This window comes from Amblyomma maculatum, chromosome 10 (assembly GCF_055883805.1).
Source record: "Amblyomma maculatum isolate TAMU_Amacu chromosome 10, ASM5588380v1, whole genome shotgun sequence".
NCBI lineage: Eukaryota > Metazoa > Arthropoda > Arachnida > Ixodida > Ixodidae > Amblyomma > Amblyomma maculatum.
Window position 1 is genome coordinate 168,797,486 of NC_139353.1, and position 20,906 is coordinate 168,818,391.

General features: G+C 46.4%; 1 protein-coding gene across 5 annotated transcripts in view; it reads right to left on the minus strand.

Moving 5' to 3' along the window:
* The window catches only part of LOC146177893 (uncharacterized), a 206,803-nt gene that overhangs the window by 22,290 nt on the left and 163,607 nt on the right, over positions 1-20,906 (minus strand). For all 5 annotated transcript variants that reach the window (XM_084580636.1, XM_084580635.1, XM_084580634.1 and 2 more), the window contains 2 exons: positions 9,381-9,482; positions 6,702-6,872 (listed from right to left, as the gene is read on the minus strand). In XM_084580636.1, the coding sequence (XP_084436762.1) occupies positions 6,702-6,872; positions 9,381-9,482 (273 nt within the window). The remainder of the gene's footprint in view (positions 1-6,701; positions 6,873-9,380; positions 9,483-20,906) is intronic.

Consider the following 20,906-nt stretch of genomic DNA (forward strand, 5'->3'; position numbering starts at 1 on the left):
GCAACGCACTTACCGTAAAAACCCGCGTATAATACGAGTTTTTTTTCCAACTTTCAGCGTTCCAAATTTCCGCCTCGTATTATTTGCGGATCCCAACCAAAATGTCAAAGTTTTGCGAGAAGTTTTGGTTTCGTTGTTGCCGCGTGGCTACGGCTTGGCTTTGTTATCGATGTGCGGCTACGGCTTGGCTTCGTTGCCCTAACGTGGCCGCACCCCGCAGTGGCCACGACGTCGAGGTGTCGTCTCTTTGTTGTTGAGTCGTCGAGTGCGCACAGCATCAGCGCATGTGCTCTCGTGCAAACCACGGTTCGCGAAAAAGTGCACGCTTTTTTCTTTAAGTGAACGAGCAGGATGCCAGGGTCTCGGAAACAGTACTCGGCTGCTTTTAAGAGAAAGGTGATTTTAGTTGCTGAAAACATCGGCAACAGTGCGGCCGGGAGGCAGTTTGGCGTCACCGAGGGAAGCATTCGCGGATGGCGACGACAGAAAGAAGCCCTTTTCGCGTGCAAGGGAATGCGAAGAAGCTTTCGCGGGCCAAAGAATGGCGCATTCCCGGAAATTGAACTCGCTCTGACGGAGTTCGTACGAGAACAGCGAGCATCGCATCTAGCTGTGAGCGTAGAGCTTATGCAAGCAAAAGCTAGGGAGCTTGCAAGGGAAAAGGGAATTCCGAGCTCCGCCTTCAAAGCAAGCAAGCACTGGATACATCGCTATATGTGCCGTGCTGGATTCTCGCTACGCCGGCGAACCTCGATTTCACAAAAGCTGCCCGAATCCTTCGAAGAGCTGCTGGTGGCTTTTCAGCGCCACGTGATTTCTTTGCGAAAGACCAAAAACTTTCAGCTGGGGCAAATAGGCAATGCTGACCAGACGCCGGTTTACCTGGACATGCCATCGCCCCTCACCGTCCATGAGAAAGGCTCTAAACAAGTTTGTATCCGGTCTACTGGAAACGAGAAGACGCGGGTTACAGTCATGCTATCGTGCACGGCAGACGGCCGCAAGCTCCCGCCCTATGTCATCTTCAAGCGCAAGACAATGCCGAAAGGTGAGGAGCTGCTGAAGAATGTCATCGTGAGATGCCACGAAAAAGGTTGGATGAACGAGGATCTTGTCCTCGACTGGGTGAAGTCAGTGTGGTGCAAACGGCCCGGTGCACTGTTGTCCTTTCCATCCATCCTCGTGCTGGACGCGTTTCGTTGCCATTTGGCCGACTCGGTGAAAAGGCTGCTAAGCGACTGCCGCACAGAACTTGTTGTGATTCCGGGTGGGATGACCTCACAACTTCAGCCTCTCGACGTTTGTGTCAACAAACCCTTCAAGGACGCAGTCAAGCGATGCTACGCGGAATGGATGCGGTCAGGTGAGCCTGCAGTGACGCCGGCCGGGCGGCTGAAGCGAGCATCGCCAGCCACGCTGTGCAAATGGATTGTGGACGCGTGGGCAAGCATCCCAGAGGAGCTTGTGCGCCGTTCGTTTAAGAAGTGCGGCATCTCAAACGCCCTCGATGGCACAGAAGATGAGTACCTGTGGGATGATTTGTCCGACAAAGAAATTTCCGAGGAAAGCGCTGCTGAAGATGAAAGTGATTGAAGTGTGAGGTCCGATTTCAATAAATGTCTTGTTTTTTCTCTCTCGTATTATATGCGGTAAAAACTTTTTTTTTCCATTTCGCGTCTCCAGAATTTCACCTCGTATTATATTCGGGTTCGTATTATACGCGGGTTTTTACGGTAATAACCGGTGGCAGCGGTACGCTACTCAGGCGCACGCTGCCCCAAACCTAATAACTGGTGGCAGTGGTGCGATACCACAGGCACGCGCGATCCAAAACCTAACAACATAAGTAAAAAATGAAGAACAGATTCTTCAGGCGTTCGAAAGCGAGAAGTTTTAAGCGTCAAGAAAGCGTCTGCGAACAGCAGCTCATCCGGAGTTGGAAGAAGCCTTGCTTCGGTGGGTGGTCAACTCGCGTGATGCAAACCTCCCATTGAGTGGACCCCTCATCATGGCGCAGGCCGAGAGGTTTGCACTGATGATGCATATCGATGGATTCAAAGCGTCAGAAGGATGGTGTGCGCGCTTTAGAGACAGACATGGTCTCGTTTTCAAGACAGTGTGTGGCGAAAGAGGTGCCGTCAACGAAGATGTTGCCAACAACTGGAAGAACGCTCAGCTGCTGGAACATATCGCAGCATATGATCCAAATGACATTTTTAATGCTGATGAATAAGGCATTGCCTGACAAGACTGTGACAATGAAAGGAGATCCCTGCATCGGAGGAAAAAGGAGTAAAGAACGATTCACCGTTCTTTTAGCCGCAAACATGACGGGGACAGAGCGCTTGCCGCTTGTCGTCATTGGAAAGGCACAAAAGCCACGGTGCTTTAAGAACGTGCCTGCTCTTCCGGTGGAGTACCGGGCTAATAAAAAGGCCTGGATGACATCAGAAATTTTTCGCGGCTGGATACAAAAGTTAGACCGACAGTTTTCCGCGAAGAACCGCAAGGTGTTGATTGTTCTTGACAACTGTAGTGCATATAACAGTGCCACCGGACTGAACAACATTGAAGTTGTTTTTTTGCCGCCCAACACTACATCGGTCCTCCAACCGATCGACCAAGGTATACAGTCGAACCTCGTTATAACGAACACGGATACAGCGAATTATCGGATATAACGAAGTAAAAGCAAAGTTTGGTTGGCTGTGCTTTATTTCTATGGGAGTTCTATCTGTATAACGAAATGAAAAACTGAAAATTTGACACTAAATCGGTTATAACGAAGCATATTTCGTATTCATACGACTCAAAATCTGCAAAGAAGCAAAAAAAAAAAAATTTTTCAAAACGCTAAATTTCGGTTTTATCAATCGCTTCCACCTAAAATGTGTTTGAATCACCCGCGCTTTCGCACGCCACGGCATCTAGGGACCGCGAATGAATCTAGCATCAACGGCTGTCTGGCATGTGACCGGCATGTGATCGAACCACCGCCCGCGTCGCCTCCACCTAAAATGTGTTTGAGTCACCCGTGCTTTCGCATGCCACGCCATCTAGGGACCGCGAGTGAATCTAGCATCAACGGCTGCCTGGCATGTGACCTGCACGTGATCGAACCACCGCTCGCGTGCCCCTGCCCCTACTTTTTGCCGACCTGCGCGTGTGCTCACTTTCCTCGAGGTCGTGCCGTCGTCTTGCAGCATGGCGGCGCCGAAACGCAAAGCAATTTCTCTTGAAACAAAGATAAAAATATTCAGGGCGGTCGACAGCGGGCGCAAGAAGAAAGAGATTGCCGCAGACTTCGGCGCTGCGCCTAGCACTCTGTCAACCATACTGAGCACAAGGCAGAAGATAGAAAACGTGCACTCTGCAGGCGCCGTGAAGAACGACAGGAAGCGCGTCAGGTATTGTCACCACCAGGATGTTGAAGATGCCTTGTTCGTGTGGTTCAAGGACGTTAGAGCGCGCAACCTGCCTGTGTCTGGTGCCGTGCTTCAAATGAAGGCAAGAAGTCTCGCTTGCGTCTTAGGCCACGATGACTTCTGTGCAAGCAGTGGCTGGCTGCAGCGATTTAAAGACCGCCACCAGATTGTTTGCCACACCTTGTCGGGCGAAGAAGCAGCCGTCGATGTAGAGAACTGCGAGAAGTGGGCAGAAATCTTCCGCATGCAACTGGATGGCTACGAGATGCGTGATGTCTACAACTTGGGCGAGACTGCGCTTTTTTTTAAGCTGCTCCCAGAAAGGTCACTCGTTGCGAGGAACGAACTGTGCCGAGGAGGCAAGAAAAGCAAAGACTGCGTCACCGTTGTTGTTTGTGTCAACATGGATGGGTCAGATAAAAGGCGACTAACTGTTATTGGTAAATCTGCTCGCCCCAGGTTCCTGCGCAACGCCCGGAATGTCCAAGCGGACTATCGCTCGAACAAAAAGGCGTGGATGACGTCGTCACTCTTTGAAGCATGGCTGAAGGCCTTCGACTAAGACATGGCAGAGCAGCGCAGGAAAGTGCTCCTTATATTGGACAACTGCTCTGCCCATAAGGTGTCTACCACTTGAGGCGGTCCGCCTAGTTTTTTTGCCGCCAAACTCGACCTCAGTGCTGCAGCCATTAGACAGGGGCATCATTCACTCACTAAAATGCTGCTACCGAAAGCGATTGGTTACGCAGCTCGTATTTGACATAGACAGGGGCATATCAATGGCCATAAACCTCAAAACTACGCTGGACATGCTGTATGGTGCATGGAACGAAGTGGCACAGTCGACAATAAGAAATTGCTTTGTTGATGCTGGCCTAGCCCCATCCACCAGCGAGACTGAGCCCAACGACGCCCACGATTCTGAAGGTGAAGCGGACAATTTCGACGAGACGACATGGCGTCAACTGGCGGTTCCGAATGTTACGTTCGAGAACTTTATTGCTGCTGATGACAACTTGGCTGTGGCGCCCGAATTGACCGACCAAGAAATTGTCGATCAGCTGCTTCCTACAGATGATGCTACGAGCAGCGATGAGAGTGAAGAAGAAGGCGAAGAGCGAGCTCTCAGCTGCACCGAGGCCGCCGATATGGCGAGGAAATTGAGAAGGTACCTTGAGAACCTACCTGTGGCCAAATCGGCTGACATTGGGAAAGCACTGCACAGTGTCGATTTCGTTGAGAAATTTATTCTATCGAATAGTATGAAGTGTCGCCAAATGAAGATTACGTCGTTTTTTAAATAAATCAGTTCTGCGTGGCCTAAATCCCGATTTGTGTGCTCATTTTTGCTTAGCAGTGCAAAATGAAAGGTAAGGTTTCGCGTGCTTATATCACGCTTTAAAGAAAAAAAAATGCTTTTTTTCAGCTCTGTGCTTTCCATTTTAGGGTAGTCTTTACTTGGGTTTATGAACAGAATTTTTTTTGTAGGAATTTGTGTGTACTTTTACAACGAATATCGGATATAACGAACGAATTTCCGCGCAAAATGAGACTTCGTTATAACGAGGTTTGACTGTAATTCAGTATGTGAAGACTAAATACCGCAGGCGCGTGCTGGAATGCATGCTACTGTGCACTGAAGTCGGTAAGCAGTACGACGTGGATCTTCTGAGCGCGGTCAACATTCTTGCCTATGTTTGGAAGAACACGCCTGCGCACGTCATCGCTAACTGTTTTCGACACAGTGGCTTCGTTTTGCCTGAGCCCTGCAATGACACAGTGGCAGAAGTGTCGCCAGACGACAATGCAGATGACTGCCCGGATTTCGGAGGTGTGCTGCCAGATGCAGTGACACTCGCCGATTACATCAGCATTGATGACGGCGTTGCTACAGCCGGCTCTCTAACTGAGGAAGAAATTGTCCGGGACGTACTGTACGGCAAAGATTCGGAGGAGGAAGAGGGGCTACGAGAGGAGCAGCCTCGGCCCCCTCGCACTGTGAAGGAAGCAGCAGAGGCCCTCATTGTGTTAGAGGAATTTTGTTGGGGCACTGCAGATGGCATGCGCGCTGCTGAGCACCTGGAAGGACTGAGGAAAATAGCATCCGCGCGGGTTTCAGCGGGAAAGCAGACAAGCATCCGTGATTACTTTAAGTAATAAAGGTATGTTGAGATAAAATCGCGTTTTTTTTTTTGTTCTCTCGATAATTCGGACATTCGGTTAATTTGGACATATCTTACGGTCCCTAGAAGTCCGAATTAACGAGCTTTTACTGTACAATTTTGGTTTCAGCATGCTTTTCTGACGTTTTTAATTACTTCGTTTTTGAGAAGGCTAATTATTAAGAGCGAGAACTTCCTTCAGCTCCCTCCCTCACCCCTTTTCAATGCAGCAATGAGCACGGCTATCGTAGGCTTCTAGGCTCACGCGATAGCGTAATCTTCAGCGGTGAGCCTATTCTGAATCAGAATGTGCTTACATACTCGTTAGGACTTTGATGCCAAAAATAATATACAGTATCGTAAGGAAAACATAAGGTAGCATTACTTTCGAGAAATTTGTATCCATGGAATGTAAGCCACTGTACTAGAGCAAATGGCATTGTACTAAAAACGAGGGCCTTTTATCAGGGAAATTTGAAGTAGCAAGAACATCTACAGTAGTGAAGCGTGCTTAGCTCAAGAATTTTTTTTTTTTTTCGGGCTGGGTCAGGTAGGCCAGAATTTCCTCGGGTGCAGGCCGGGCATCTGTGTATAACAGGAAAGGCAGACGGGCCAATAATTACGGCCCATGCAGTGCTCTAGTTGGAACCTATTTGACAGGCAAGCCACCTGTTCAGACAGGTGCAGCATAATCTAAACCTAGGGCAGAAATGTGACCAGATGGCAAAAGAAGACTTGTAGGAGCCCATTAAGGTCCCACATCACATTCCATCCTGCATGTGTGATAGAGGTGCACAGACAACCCTTCATGACTTGCCTGCTGGGTCATGCTCTCGATTCTTGGCCTGAATGATTTCTGTCACTATGACAGCAGTACACACAGGCAAGCACTTAATGAAGTAACAAAAGCAACATAACCTGGAATGTCTGACCAGTCAGGCGTTAGAATGAAATCATGCGAAATGAGAGCAAAAGTACCAGGGCAACAATGCAGTGGTCACTCCACAACCACATACAAAGCACCCAACTTGCCCTGTTCAGAGGCCCTCCTTTACTTCTAGAGATGGGCGTATTGTATTCGACAGACAAGGAACATGGTGGATGATCTAATCACCTTGTCCTCCTTCTCTGCTGCAGGTGTTGGGGAAGGTGCCATTGCCGAGGGGCCATTGGTGGCGGGTGATGATGTGTCCACCTTGGTGGAATGTGGGGGGCTGTGGTTGGCCACTTCCTCCTGCTGGGCTGCACGAGCGTCTGCCAACTGGGCCTTCACCTCGGCCAGTTCCTGTAAAGAGCCTACATTAAGCCACTTTCATACTGTCACCATCCATTAGACTGATTAGCTAACAGACTTCACCCTTTATCACAACCCTCTGGCATCTCTGCATTAAGCAACTCCATCAACAGACAAGGCTGCAATCAACTGAAGTAGAGCAGAGAAAAGTTGGGCATGTTGGTACTGGTTCATATTGAAGGAAAAATAGTGCAGTGATATGATCGGAAGACCGGGGCCTATAGGGCTTCACCGCAAGGCGTTGAGGAAGGCAGAAGACTGCAGGAGTTGTTAGGAGAGCAAACTGAAGATTTATTTTACATATTTACAATGCAAACGTGCAAGCACGTGAAAGGGAGCGAGGTAGCTCTTAACTAAGAGCACAGCCGAGTCACACTGAAGCAGCCCTCATAGACTGCTTAAATCACTTTTCAGTCCCACTGTGGAACCCGCAGCTTCCCAAACGTCCAATAGGCGCTGCGCCGCTTCTTTTGGCTCCGCCCAGCTGTTCTACCAGCACCTCATGCACAAACACGCACACATACACAGTCCTCCTTGCACTTGAACAGGGAATACTGTAGACCGCTGCAGAAAAGCCAGGCCGTCCCCATTGCTCTCTATGATGCAGCGATGTACCATCTGGCTCCAGGCCTCTTCAATGGCGCCGGCCAGGCGATGAAGCACACATCCTCAGCAGCACAAAGCCTTGTCCAAGCCCATACGTCTTAAAGGCCTTCGAGCGGTGCGTGCATCAGCTCCTTTGAATTCACCGCAGCCTCCCTGAGAGCAATTAAGGAAGCAAGCTTCCGCAGTGAAGTCACAATACGACGAGTGCAGCTGCTCCATTTTGTCCCGCTGACCTGGTCCATTGTCCAGAAGTTTCCAGTCACAAAACAAAGTCTTGCTGCAATGGTGCCAGCCAGGTGATAGGGCACCCATCTCCCCGCCGCCAAACTGGAGCCTGAGAGAACTACACCCTGGCCCAAGCCAGTTTGCCTTAATGATCACGTGTTGACACAAGCAGCATCTTTGAGTCAGCAGTCGCTTCCTTAAGAACGGCTAAGAAAGCCATCTCCCGCTGCTGGGTCACAACACGACGGTGTGCCGCGGCTCCTAGTTCACCCCGCCACTGTGGTCCATTGTACAGAAGAGGGGTGCCGGAGATCAAAGGACGTCCATTTCGGTTGCCGACAAAAGCACTTGACTTCAATTAGCTTGTACAAGACGCGCCTCTCCATGTCGGGAAGATAAGGATCCGTGCTCCTTTGTCCTGATGTCCCCGGTCAACACGCCTCGTTCCGCTGCCGCATTCTCGAAAAACCACATCCGGCTCTCCAGCGGCGCTCTCCAAATGCGCGGACTCTCCGGGACATTTATGGCCGATTGCTCGGGCATAACAGCAGAAAAGGACTAGACACTAGAAGGAACACACCACAAGCACTTACTAACAACAAAGGCGTTTATTCACTCATCAGAATAAATATGAAGGAAGGAAAAAAAAAATCAGAAAATTAGCCATGACAATCTAGAAAAGAAGTTTCTTATCCCTTGCGCTGAGTGAGAAAGAAACTTATGTCATTGCTAATCACCTGATTTTGTTCCTTATTTCTTTGTCTTGTTTTTTCCTCCGTATTTATTCTGATGAGTGAATAAACGCCTTTTTTTGTTAGTAAGCGCTCGTGGTGTGTTCAAGTGTCTCGTCTTTTTCTGCGCTATTTTTCCTTGAAGATGCTGCAATCTAATATCTAGCCCGAGAAAGTATCTATCATCCTTCATCAGCAAATCCGCATTCAATACAAGGTGCAAGAAAGTCTTCGTCTATGTATAATGTGAGCGAGGAAATATCCCCAAAGTATAGATCTGCACTAAATTTCACGGTTGCACGGTTGTTCCCTTTTGACGTTCTTAATCTGATAATTTCGCGCACAGTAAAAAGAGCAGCTGCATGTGGTCCTCCGGTTGTTCTAAAACTAGTAGGTCGCTTCCAGCTTGGACACGGGGCGGCAGCGCATGAGCCATCATGCGCTGCACCTGTTTGCGTCAAACAAGGAAGTGTTCTCATATTCAGGGTTTTCGCGGTCCTCATCATCTGCTGAGATTCCCTTGCTGGACATTGTTTCGCAGAAACTTTTTCTGCTTCATTTTTCAGAACAGACATAGGCTGTAGGGCGTGGCCAGCACGACTGGAGAGGCACGTGAGAGACCTGTCCAACGTGCTATATTAACAAGGCGCAGTTTGTTGTTTATTTCATTGCACCACGAAGTCTGCCATTTTTCTCTGTTTTCTTTGTATAAATTTCGTGACATATTTATGCAGCACATTTACTTTTTCCATTTTTGCATTCCAAGCCGCTGCTGCCCACGCATCAGCTGATTCCAACACTGCTAAGTATCCAGCAGAATTTAATTTTCTTATGCAATTAATTACATTTTCCACTAAAGGTTAAAGCGAAGACAAGGAAGATGAAGGGATGTCTTAATGAGCATTCATTCCTGCATGATCATGACATGCCCAGATACCTTCTTGAGGAGGTCGTAGTCGTCCCGTGTCAACTTGATCTCCTCCAGCTCCCGCACTCTGCTCTCGAGGTGTGTGCGCACATCCTGTGCATTGCGGCTCACCTGCAGCGGGAGAAGAGATCAATGGGCTATAGTGCAGCTAGAGCACCCACTGGACTTTGTGGTTGCAGCAAGCCCACTAAGCTCTCTCCACCATTTCTTTATGGTAGTTCAACAAATTGGGACCCTGGCACAAATAATTAACAAAAGAGAGAGGTAAGGGGACAACGAACAAGTGCCAGTGTGGATGACTGTCTTCCGCAACTGCTGCCATATTTACCATACCTAACTAGCCAGGCGGATTCAGGGCCAACTGGAAGTGATGGTCGACAAGGCTGTCTCAAATGTGTGTGAGGCTTCATCGGCTAATTTGAAAAAAAAAGAGGATATGTCTTCTAGTCTAACTTTCCTGAACAAGCCTTTGGAAACATGCAAGCCGAAAATGCTAAGTTGAAGGCTATCCACAAAAACTTGACCACATAACAAAACACTTGCATGGAATATTGCTCGCATAAAAGCAACGTTGAATTCAAGGCAATTTCATGCACCATGGGCAAAGATTACACGGCCATCCTAAAAACACAAAGACTGGATGCCCTGTTACCACCAAAGATGGTCCACCGGATATCCACAAAGGACTACTATAGGAACCTGATTGCTCAATTCCACTCACGAGCAAAGAAGACTGAATTCATCAAGGTAGCTGGAAAGACATGCTAAAAACTGCTCTTCGAGTCTAATCAGTCAATTGCAATCTTCATCAATGACCACCCGAAACACAAGAAAACAAGCGCTTGTTTGTGCAGGCACCTGAACGAAAAAAAAAAAAAAAGTTAAGAGTAATGGTAGTTTCTCTGCACTGCCGACTGCATGATCAAAGCCAGGAAATTTAATGACAGCCATGCCATTTGAATCCACAAAGAATTTGATACAGAGGTATTTGAATAAGCTATTGCTTTTCACTTATCACAGTGTTTTACACCTTTGTAGCGAGAACTACAGTGGCCAGTCTCGCCATTTCATTGTGCCTGTCCAGAGAGCAAAGAAAGAAGAAGAAAAAAAAATTAGAGGGTCTCTTAGATGCCTCTTAAGAGGAGAATGGCGAAAGCCTACCCTTCCTGTTCTATAATTTACCTCCCATCGTTAGCCTCTTGTCGGCATTCGTTGCAGTGCTACATGTAATTGGTTTACAGGAAAGGATAGGCGCAGTATCTATCACACTTCCTTCGGCAAGTGGGCGTTTGGACGGTACACCATCGCTTCTGTCGCGTGGCATGCCTTGGCGCGTGTTCAAGTGTGGCATTGCAGATGGCAGGGACGCATCTCGCTTCGGCCAATCAGAACGCCGCAAAAGCGGGACACACTTTGTCCACGACAGTATGAGCCATTAAAGGCTTTTGCCTTGAAAGAAGCAAGAAAGAGAAAAAAAAGAAGACAGAGGCTAACGAAAACAGTGAGCTGCTAGGACAGAAGGTTCTTTCGAATGCTGCGACTGCAGTTTGCTCCGGAGTTTGACGTAGAGACAATGTCACACCACTACAAGTCTTCTACATCTGTATGAGAATGGTCAACAACGAGAGGCAAGGGATGCTCATATGTGATGCGATTCCTCTATGGCATAAATAAGCTGAAACCATAGAGTAAACTACTATGTGCAAAAGCCATGTCGTTACTTTCAAGCCGAACCTAAGCATAGCCATGTAGATTGCTTTAACTAACTCCATGCTTAACCACAAGCTAATTTTTTCCAACCAGAGCGACCTCACTTTTGTTTTTGTTTTTTCACAATCTCACCCTTTTGCTATTCATTTCCACTCACGCAGCATCCGCAAACATCACATCGAATTTTAAATGCTCTTATCGTCAGTGCATTTCCATCGTATCCATGTCTGAGAGTTGGCTCAGTGGTTGCGACAGAAATCTAAGCTTTTTCACCATATTCCGCTCAGTATTCACATCGCGCTTCATCATACTATGGTGGTTTGGCATTTTTTTTTTCTAACAGAAATCCCATATATATGAAGAAATGACATTCATTTTACAGTGCCTGACTGCGAATCTGTTTGGATCGAGGTCGATAAATCAGAATTTAACATCAATAATAGAAGTGCCATATTCATACCTGCCAGGTTCATAGAAAAGGCATTAGGGAGATTATTTGGACCAAGGAAGGAAGGGGGGGGGGGGGGGGGGGGGGGGGGGGGATGAAGGAGTTACTGGGCATTTATATTGAATGAGTTGATTTTTTTGGTTCAAAAGAGCGGGAATTGGGTGGTTTTTGTTTGAAAACCACTGACATGCCACATAACTGTTCGGGAATCTTCGATATGGCAGATGCTGCCCTTTTCAGAAATTCCTTTGAGTACTGCCGAGAGTAAAAGTGTTCACCCCTGCGGCATTTAGTCAAAAGAATGTGACCGAGGGTTGTGTCGGACATGGATGATCTGAACTAGGTGCGAATTTTTTTTTACAATACTGAACTGCCTCTCACATTCAGCATTGCTGTGTGGTATACAGAGGGTTCCAAGCATTACTGCTGAGATATGGCTGAATTTCTTGCTGGAAGATGGCGCTCCACTGCCTGTCAGCACGTACCTCTTGCAGCATATCTTGGGGAATGTCAAACGCCTGAAGTTTGACAAAATTCCATTTCCAAAGAATTCAAAGCTTGGTCTTTCGACTCTTGCTGCTTTAGTGGCAGTAAGACCGGAAACCGCTCCACAAAGAAAAGCACATTCTGAAAGGACATAGTGTTGATTGATTTCAGATCTGCGACTCTAGAATTAATTACTGCATTGTCAGCCAAAGAAAATTTGAGGTGAATATAATCGCAGGCAGCGATCATGTACTTCCGAACAGCTTCATAAAATTGTTCTTGCTCACTTGGCTTGAGCTTCTGAACAATGCATTTGGCTTCCAGTCCCACCACAATGTCTTCATCATCCTTCTGTCCATCTTTGTCATGGTAATCAACTGTAAGTAGGTCCTTGTGTTCATTTAGAAGGCGTAGCTGCACAAACCTTGAAAGGAGGTCTTCAAGAAGCCCAAAGCGTAAAAATTGCAATGCGTGTATTTGAGGAGCTTGAGACTGCAGCCAACAGTTCAATGTCTCAAAGACAGGAATGGTGTAATTAAAAAAAAAGGCGGCACACTTTGTTGAGGTCCGAGCTCAAAAACTGAAACAGCCTCTCTTCACGTATTATGCATGGTGGCCTACTCTGGTCCACCATATCAGTGGCCTTAGCCTTTTTCACTGCCACTGGTGCAGCACCTGCTGTCTTCTTTCTCTTCAATTTGCACGGCATGTGTTCCAGTTCTGTACTTTGTGCAGACAATACTAGAGTCTGGAATTTGGTAGTATGACAGAAATTGCGCACTTGCGGCTTCTTTTTTCACCTCATGAAGGAAAGAACTTAACAGAGGTCCCCATTGATTCATTAACCTTTCCAGGCATCTCCCAAGCGACAGCCATCAGGTTGGCACGTGCTTCAGAATTTTTCGGTACTCAACGTTATGCATTTCTTGGAAATGCTTAAGGGCAGCTTTTCTTTCACACTTTTTTTCAAATAAAAAAAAATATCTACGAGGACTTCGTCCACCTTCGCTGGGAGACAACATGCCAGCTTTTTCTGGTGCAATGTTGTTTAAATGGTACGGACAGCCAATTATGATAATGTTTTCATGGGCTTCAGTCAGCGCTACCGCTATGCCATTTTTCTTTCCCAGCATGACATTGGCGATGTCAGAGCGAAAAGCTATGCAGTTAGATAATGGTATGTCCAAGGAATTCAGAGTATCTATCAGCAATTTGGCGATATTACGCCCAGTTGACAGGTTCTCTAAGGTGCTCAGCGCAAGAAGTTTGCTATTGATCATGCCCAATTCTTCAACAAAATATGTAACCACGATCGGGTACAGCTGCACTTTGGCTGTCGTTGCAGCCATCAACGGCAACTGAAAACACACTCTTTTTCAGGGCACTCACCGTGCTCTCTTGTGCGTGACGCGTCATTTCACCAACAATAGCTGTCGCCTTCGTTCTAGAACATGCGTAGCGCTTCGCAACGTCAGACTTTGAAAAAATTTTGCGCAAGAGAGGTCCCACGTGCTCAGAGGCGCTCAGTGGGACGTTATGCTCCAACAAGAAGCACTCCGCTCGGATGACATCACTGTCGTCTTGCGCACCAAAGAAATCTTGGAGACGCTGTTGCTTGTCTTGGCACTGAAGGTTGCTTGAGTGCTTCTTTCACGAAATGTGCGTAGCCAAGTCCGTTCTGCCGCCGTGCGAGATGCTGATGTCACAATTGCAAACTGTACAAAACGCTTGATGCTTGCCTTTCAGAGACGGCACAATACATCCAAACTCAGCAGTATACTGCCTTAGGAAGACGTGAAGATATTTCTTGCGCTCTTCGCTTAGCGTCATGGCCGAAGACTACATTAATGCGGCACTAAACAACACACAACGCACGCCTTTTGGAAACTGCACTAGACCATGCAACTGAGCAGCCAAAGGTAACAAAGAACACAAGTAAACATGGAAGTTGCCTAAGCAAAAACCGGTGTTAGTGTAGAAACATTATAGGCAGAAATTAAGCTACTGGAACTTTAGACAAAACCAGACCTTAGCGCCACGCCTGAACCGCCCCAAGCGGTGGCAGCGCTACAGTCTCGAACAGCAAAATGAAAGTAGTTCTGGCAGTTTTAACTACTGCGCTTGGCCGACTATGCTCTTTAGACATTTCACTGATCACGATGTCAATCGGTGTCAAGCGGTAGATAGCCTTGGAGCTATGTGGTCAGACTAGAAAAAGGGTTTGGCCAAACGTGGGAGCGTTTCCGGGAGATTTCTGTTTTAGCGGTACAATCGCACAAAAGCATCAAGATTCGGGAGTCTGCATATTTATCGGTCTCCAAGATCATTGCTCACTTTTCCAAAGCAATCGATAACGTTCTTAGCATTATTATTAAATAAGATAAATCACATAATACTGGGCGACGTCAGCATAAATTTTCTACACGCCAACCACTCTCAAGTCGCTGCTTATACTAACTGCTTTAAGGGCTATGGCTTTGAATTATTAATTGCTCAGCCTACATGTACTGTTAATAATTCTGGTATTGTAGATCAAACTATATGTAACCTTCTTTCATGCCCAGATGCTTTATTCTTTAAACAAGCATTACTGATCATTTTCCTTTAGCATTGTATTTTAATAACACGTTTCTCTAAATCGATATATTGATCACAATATCTTCGAACGATCGCAGAAGTCAACTGCAGCGTTTTCTTCAACCATTTCTAGCTGCATAGCCTCCTGCACCCAACATGTACAATGCCATAAAAATATGCAGTGCATCTGATAACCTTTGGTTATCTGATGGGTTGTGCTTCAAAGCCTACAAAAAAGTCAACGTATGCCTAAAAATAAGACATACCAGAACACTCAAAATTTTGCTAAACAATGCCAAGAGAAGCTATTATGAGGGCGAAATACTATGTACCGGAAGTGACAGCTCCAAACGCTGGAAATCAATTAATTTGCTTCTTAACAACACAACTGTTATACTTCTATAATGCAAATAGTTTACAAGGACAATACAATGACAATTCTTAAAGACATAGCTAATGCATTCGGCACACTTTTTCTGCTCCCAACCCCGTCCGTTCACGAAGTCCATAGATACCATTCGCAATGCATGCAATCATTTTTTAATTCTCTCTTGGAGGTCATGAATGCCATGGTGCCATGGCCGGACTCAAGCGGCGCCGCCGAAGTGTGTTTAGATCGTCCGTGAATTCACGTGCCGCGTCATCTAGCGGCAGCGGCAAAAACTGGCGCCAACGGCCCACGGCCTCAGAGATCACACCTCCATGCGCGGCGATCTCGGAGGTCATGAACGGTCATGGCCAGACTCGAGCGTCGTTGCCGCTGCCGTCGCTAGAGTCCGGCAATGCAACGGCTGACAGGCATGTGATTGGCATGCCATCCCCTTTGCCTCATCATTGGCGTGAGCCCCTGCCGCACCTCTGGCACTGCGGCTGACCTGTGCGCGCGCGCTACACTCTCCCCCCCCGAGTCCTTTGGCTCCGTTGAGCAAATTTTGCACAGAGGCAACATCCCAAATTAATATTCAATTTTGTTACCGAGATTTCATGCTTATACCCAGTTCAAAATTTTAAGAATTGTGCATTTTCGCACCTTCGTGTTCTCCATATTAGTGCACATTTTGTTTAGTTTTATTAGAAAATGTATTTAGAAGAATTTGGGCGCGCACTTTTATAACAAATGTCTGATATAACAAACAAATTTTCGCGCCCCGTACTACTTCGTTAAAATGAGGTGCGACTGTACGCTCCACTGCCATCATTCTGGTTTTGCTGAAAGACTGTGATCTCAATTGGCATCCATGAGCAAACACCCAAAGTGGCAAACAAAGGGACAAGAAAATTACGATGGACTTTAGCGACTAAAGTAGTGAAAGACGAAAGCTTGAGTGCCGCATTCTGCTGCGCAACTAGCACTAATGAGTAATTACTTTGTTTATTAATTAGTCATTAATAATTATTATGTTATTATTTAGTCCTTAATTATTATTATTATTAGTCATTAATTGGCAATTGCTCATTGATCGAAATATGGCCCATATAAGGCACGCATTCGCGCATACTGTGGTGGTGCTCTTTGATTGCTGGAGACCTCTATGACATCATCCCGTCTCGGCCAGTCAGAGCCGCCGTAAAAGCGGGACACATTTTGTCCACGACAGAGTGAGCCATTAAAGGCTTTCGCCTTAAAATTGCACATGACACATACTGCTACTGAGCTCTGAAAGCAGGAGACCAAACTGATCACTTCTGGTTGCAGGCTGGTGCCATTTAAAAAGGCCATGCAGTTAGACCTAGCCAGCTTAGCACTGCTCTGTCATCCAACTGCACAAAACGAAAAAAAAAAAAAATTAAATTCGAGCGTCGTAATAGCCTAAAAAGAAACAAAGGTAGAGCCAAGAGGCAGTAGTGATGCAGCATCGCGTCTCGTTATCTACAATCAGCGATTCTTGCGTAACCTGCATCATGGTACAGATGAGAAACTGATACCTAAGCCGGTTTCATGCGAGCACCAAAACAAGCACTCGAAAAACTGCATGGCATGGCAGCAGCGGCGGTTGCAAAATGGTATCAAGTGTGGCATGTGGAATCACAAACCTTCTTGAAATAAACTTGCTTCTGAGTTGCAGGGGCAATTATTTCACCCACACCACTAGAAACCAGTCGGAACTCACTTGAACGAGTTGCCGTTAACCTTGGCGATTAAAAAGTATGGAAAAAACATTTCTCTACAATTTATTACATTTTGGGCACAGCATATCAGCTATCTCTGGGATTCTTAAATAAACTCATAAGCTCTGCAATAACACTAATTTTTAAACACTGCATGTTTACTGAAATTATCAAAATAGTTTTTTCCTTGGCAAGTTTGACAAGCCGTACTGTTCGTTCTAATCATCCTAGAATGTTCATTTAGGCCTTACTACAGTACACTGATTCTGGGTCACTTGAAGACAAATTTCCACAAGGCCCGACGTTTACAAACCGTGCTTCCTCCAAACACAAGACTAGCTTTCCTTAATATATTTAAAACTACCAGGTGTAGGTGAAAACAGTCTGCCCTTTGGAATCAAGTGTGGTGCAAATTTGCCTTTAATGCACCACCAGTCTCCTCCTCCTAAAGCTTTCTGCATTTGGTAAAAATGGCCCTGCACTAGAGCTCCTCCGTAGTTATTTATGCATTGTGAAAACTATTAGTATATCAGGAATTTTATGTAACACTGAAATAAAATTACGAGAGCACTGCAGAAATGCAAAAGCCTGAGCGCTGCTGCTGCACACTGTGTATCCCTTGTATAGCCTTTGCTAGCAAGGCCAGGGCTGGTGCCACACAGTGGAAATTTTATTTGCCTGTCCCGACCGCTGGTGGTTGAGTATCGGCTGCAGCCCTGCACCATGGCACCCCTTTCCCTCTTTCCGCTTTCACTCCCACCTTCCTCCCTTCCCTTATGGCATGGTTCAGGTGTCTACAGAAAGTGCGACAGATAATGCGCCTTTTCCTTTCCTGACAACCAATAATTAACCACATCCACTTCCAGTTGGCGTGTCATCACATCCACTGGATGTCGAGATTGGTTGGTTGATGAGGTCCCAAAGCAACTCAGGGACGCTGTAGTGGAGGACTGCCTCCTGGGGTTCTTTAACATGCACTGACATCCCACCTCTGTATTTTGCTGCCACTGAAAAGCGGCCGGGATTCCATCCCATGTCTTATGGCACAGTAGTCGAGCGCGTTAACCACTGCACCGCTACGGCAGGTGGACACAGAGATTAGTCTAAGGATTGTCGATGTCTGGTTTTACTTTTACTTTTGTGGCTATAATTAATGAACTAACTGACCTATCATTATAATTTTCTTATGCAGAATCCTCATATCATCCTCTTTCGATCAAAGCCATTTGTTTGGTCTTATCCCTTCTGACAAAGACACAGCAGCAGCAAAACAACTTAATAAACATATGGTGCCTGAAGACTCCCATTCTAGGACCCCTAAAATTTCTAATCTATATTGAAGACTTCACATATTGCCTTCAGTCTTCTGAATCTTTCTTATATGCTGATGATATGACTATACTAATTCCTACCTTCATACCATTACATCGAATCTCAATGACAACATTGAGAAAACGCAATTCATAATCTTTTTGTTTGCACCCCTCTGCTTATGGCAGTAATGCTGCTATCATCTTCATTGAACCTCATCATATTATTCCTGCAAAACAGTGTTTTCGAAAATACTAATTTATGTCTCCCTAACATTTCACCTTTATGTTGCTGTTAAAAAAAAACTGCTTATAGCATCAGGCTGCTCTTATAGGCTCTTATAACTCTGCCCAGGATGCGCGATCGAATCCCGGCCTTTGCGGCTGCTTTACGATGGAAGCGAAAAGCGAGGCACTCGTATGCTGTGCGATGCCAGCTAGTGCACATTAAAGAACCAGGTGGTCGAAATTGCCGGCATTCTCCACTACGCCGCCTCTCATAGCCCGAGCCGCTTTGGGGCGTTAAACTCCAGAAACCAAACCATTACTTCCATCTGTCTCAATTACTGCATTACAGCCTGGGCTGTTTTGCAGCCTCACATATTCACAAATCGCCCCACTACAACATGTGCAAAACCAGTTACATAAAGTCCATACAGTGCAAATACAGGTTGTCGACCAAGTTTATGTTTCCAAATCCCAAGAATTCTCCAGGTTTTCCCCGAGTGCATTTGTAAAATTTCCTGGGTGATACTGTACTTAACGGGCTGACGCAATTTCACCTGATGGCATCGCTCTCCAGTAAGCATGTTAAATAATAAAAACCAAAATATAATCTGTTTTGAAAGGTAAAGAGTAGAGTATTTAATTTAAAAACAAAGCAGAAGGCAGACATTAGTAAAATGCATAACAAATTGACTACCTTCAAATAAATGCAATACCTGACTGCAAATCAAATCGGGCATAGCTGACCGATTTCTCGCCAATTATTTGGACTTGTACAATACTTCAGACTTTATTCAGGTACTGTCATCACATACCCAATAGAAACGTGTATATTTTCACAACTGATATTTCGGACTCTATAATGTCCAAAAGTTCAATTTTTTTGGACCAAATTTGGTGCCATCATTACTATGGAGGATGTGAAAAAACCAGCGCAAATGAAATAGCCCGAAGGCAAAAAATCTCCCTTTCGCCTTCAGGCTATCTCATTTGCGCTGAAGTTTTTTCACATCGTTATGGACCAACTAACTAGCCCAACAAAAAGTTTTACCTAATTACTATGGAGATAACCTTTTTTGGCCGAAGCCTCGTTTTTGCGGCATGACACAGATGCGAGCGGGCATCCTTGCTGCAAACAACAGATTTTGCACATTCGGATGGACTAGCTTGGCTCTCTGCTCATCACTGCCTTTGAGGTAATGGCAATAAGGGAACGCTTGTCATCACGGTGGTCTACGAACGAGCGTAATCAGAAAATGAAACGTGACCACTGTTTGCCATGGCTTCACTCCGACGCTTCACTCCGAGCCGCCGCTCGTGGAGACACTTGGGGATGGGGGAATTTACAGAGGATCCTATTCCGCTGGCTTTTTCCCCTGAGAGTCATCTTGCACTATTTGCTACTCTCGTTAAACATGGCAACTGACTGCTATCGCATCGTGTGGCGTGTGCATCCAGTCGCGGCATAAGCATGACCTGCAGCTGCGTCACAGTACGTCGTGAAATGACACGGACATGAAACAGTGGGCAGAGATATTCTAACCAGAGTAATATAACATCTTAGCAGTTTAGTATGATCCGCTTCTGCGGGGCACCACTGCAGTGATTGTCTTGATCATGAGTTGCATGCTTGCGCACACGCCTGCCACATTAACAGCAATCAACGCGCATGCACTGGAGCCTGCGTGTGCACATGGACGGTGCGCGGAAGCTGATCACCGTAGCAGATTGCGCTATGCTACAACTCCCATTTATCGGCATACAGACAAAACATGTCTCAAAATTCATCTTGTTTAGCGCAAAAGGACAGGACACACAGTAAGAAGACATGTACACCACAGGTGCTACTCACAACTGATTTATTGAAGTCTAAAATACGCATATATATACTCGCAGGCCTGCGCGCGCACAGCCTAGCAAGTAATCTGAGTACAGCACTCAGAAAGTGGTTGCACGCGGCGCGAAAGAAATTCCATCTCTGCATTGTACAGAGCAACTGAGGTGTCACTAACGCAATCTTGACTCGCTTTTCTGATAAATAATGCCTCCAAAGTTTCACGGGCGGTTTTTTGCATACTTCTGTGTTGATCGCGTTCCGTATCACGCCCTGTTCCACAGTTTGCAAACACTCAACAAGGGCAAACCCACTGCCCTCAACAGCACCGCAGTGGCGGCACAGTAAATCCAATGCAGCAAGCGCTTCTTGTGAAGTCGGAATGTTCTCATCGTCTGCAGGGTCAGCCTGAGCTTCGTCTGCGGGATGTTCAGAAACTTCCACAGCGATTTCGGCATCCGTCAGTACAGCAGTGGTCGCCACGATGTCGTCGCCGTCTGCAAAGTCCTATACAGTCATTGTTGCTGGCATGTCACCAACAAAACGCGAAAAATCGTTCCAGGCTCATCGAGCTTGCGGAGCTCTGCTTCTGCTTCGTCGGGATCGTCCCCATCGTCACTTGATGCACGGGCCTCTGCTGGAACAAAACCTGTGTGCCGAATGTAGCTGGCAATCGTTTCGCTTTCACGCTGTCCGATGCCGCTTCAATGCTCTCAGCAAGTCTATATTCAAGTCCTGCTTCATAAGAAGCTTCACGAGAAGAGTGTCAATCAGTCTCCTCTTGTAAACTGCCTTGAAGGCCCCGATTTTATCTTGAGTGCTGCTCCTTTCGTCAG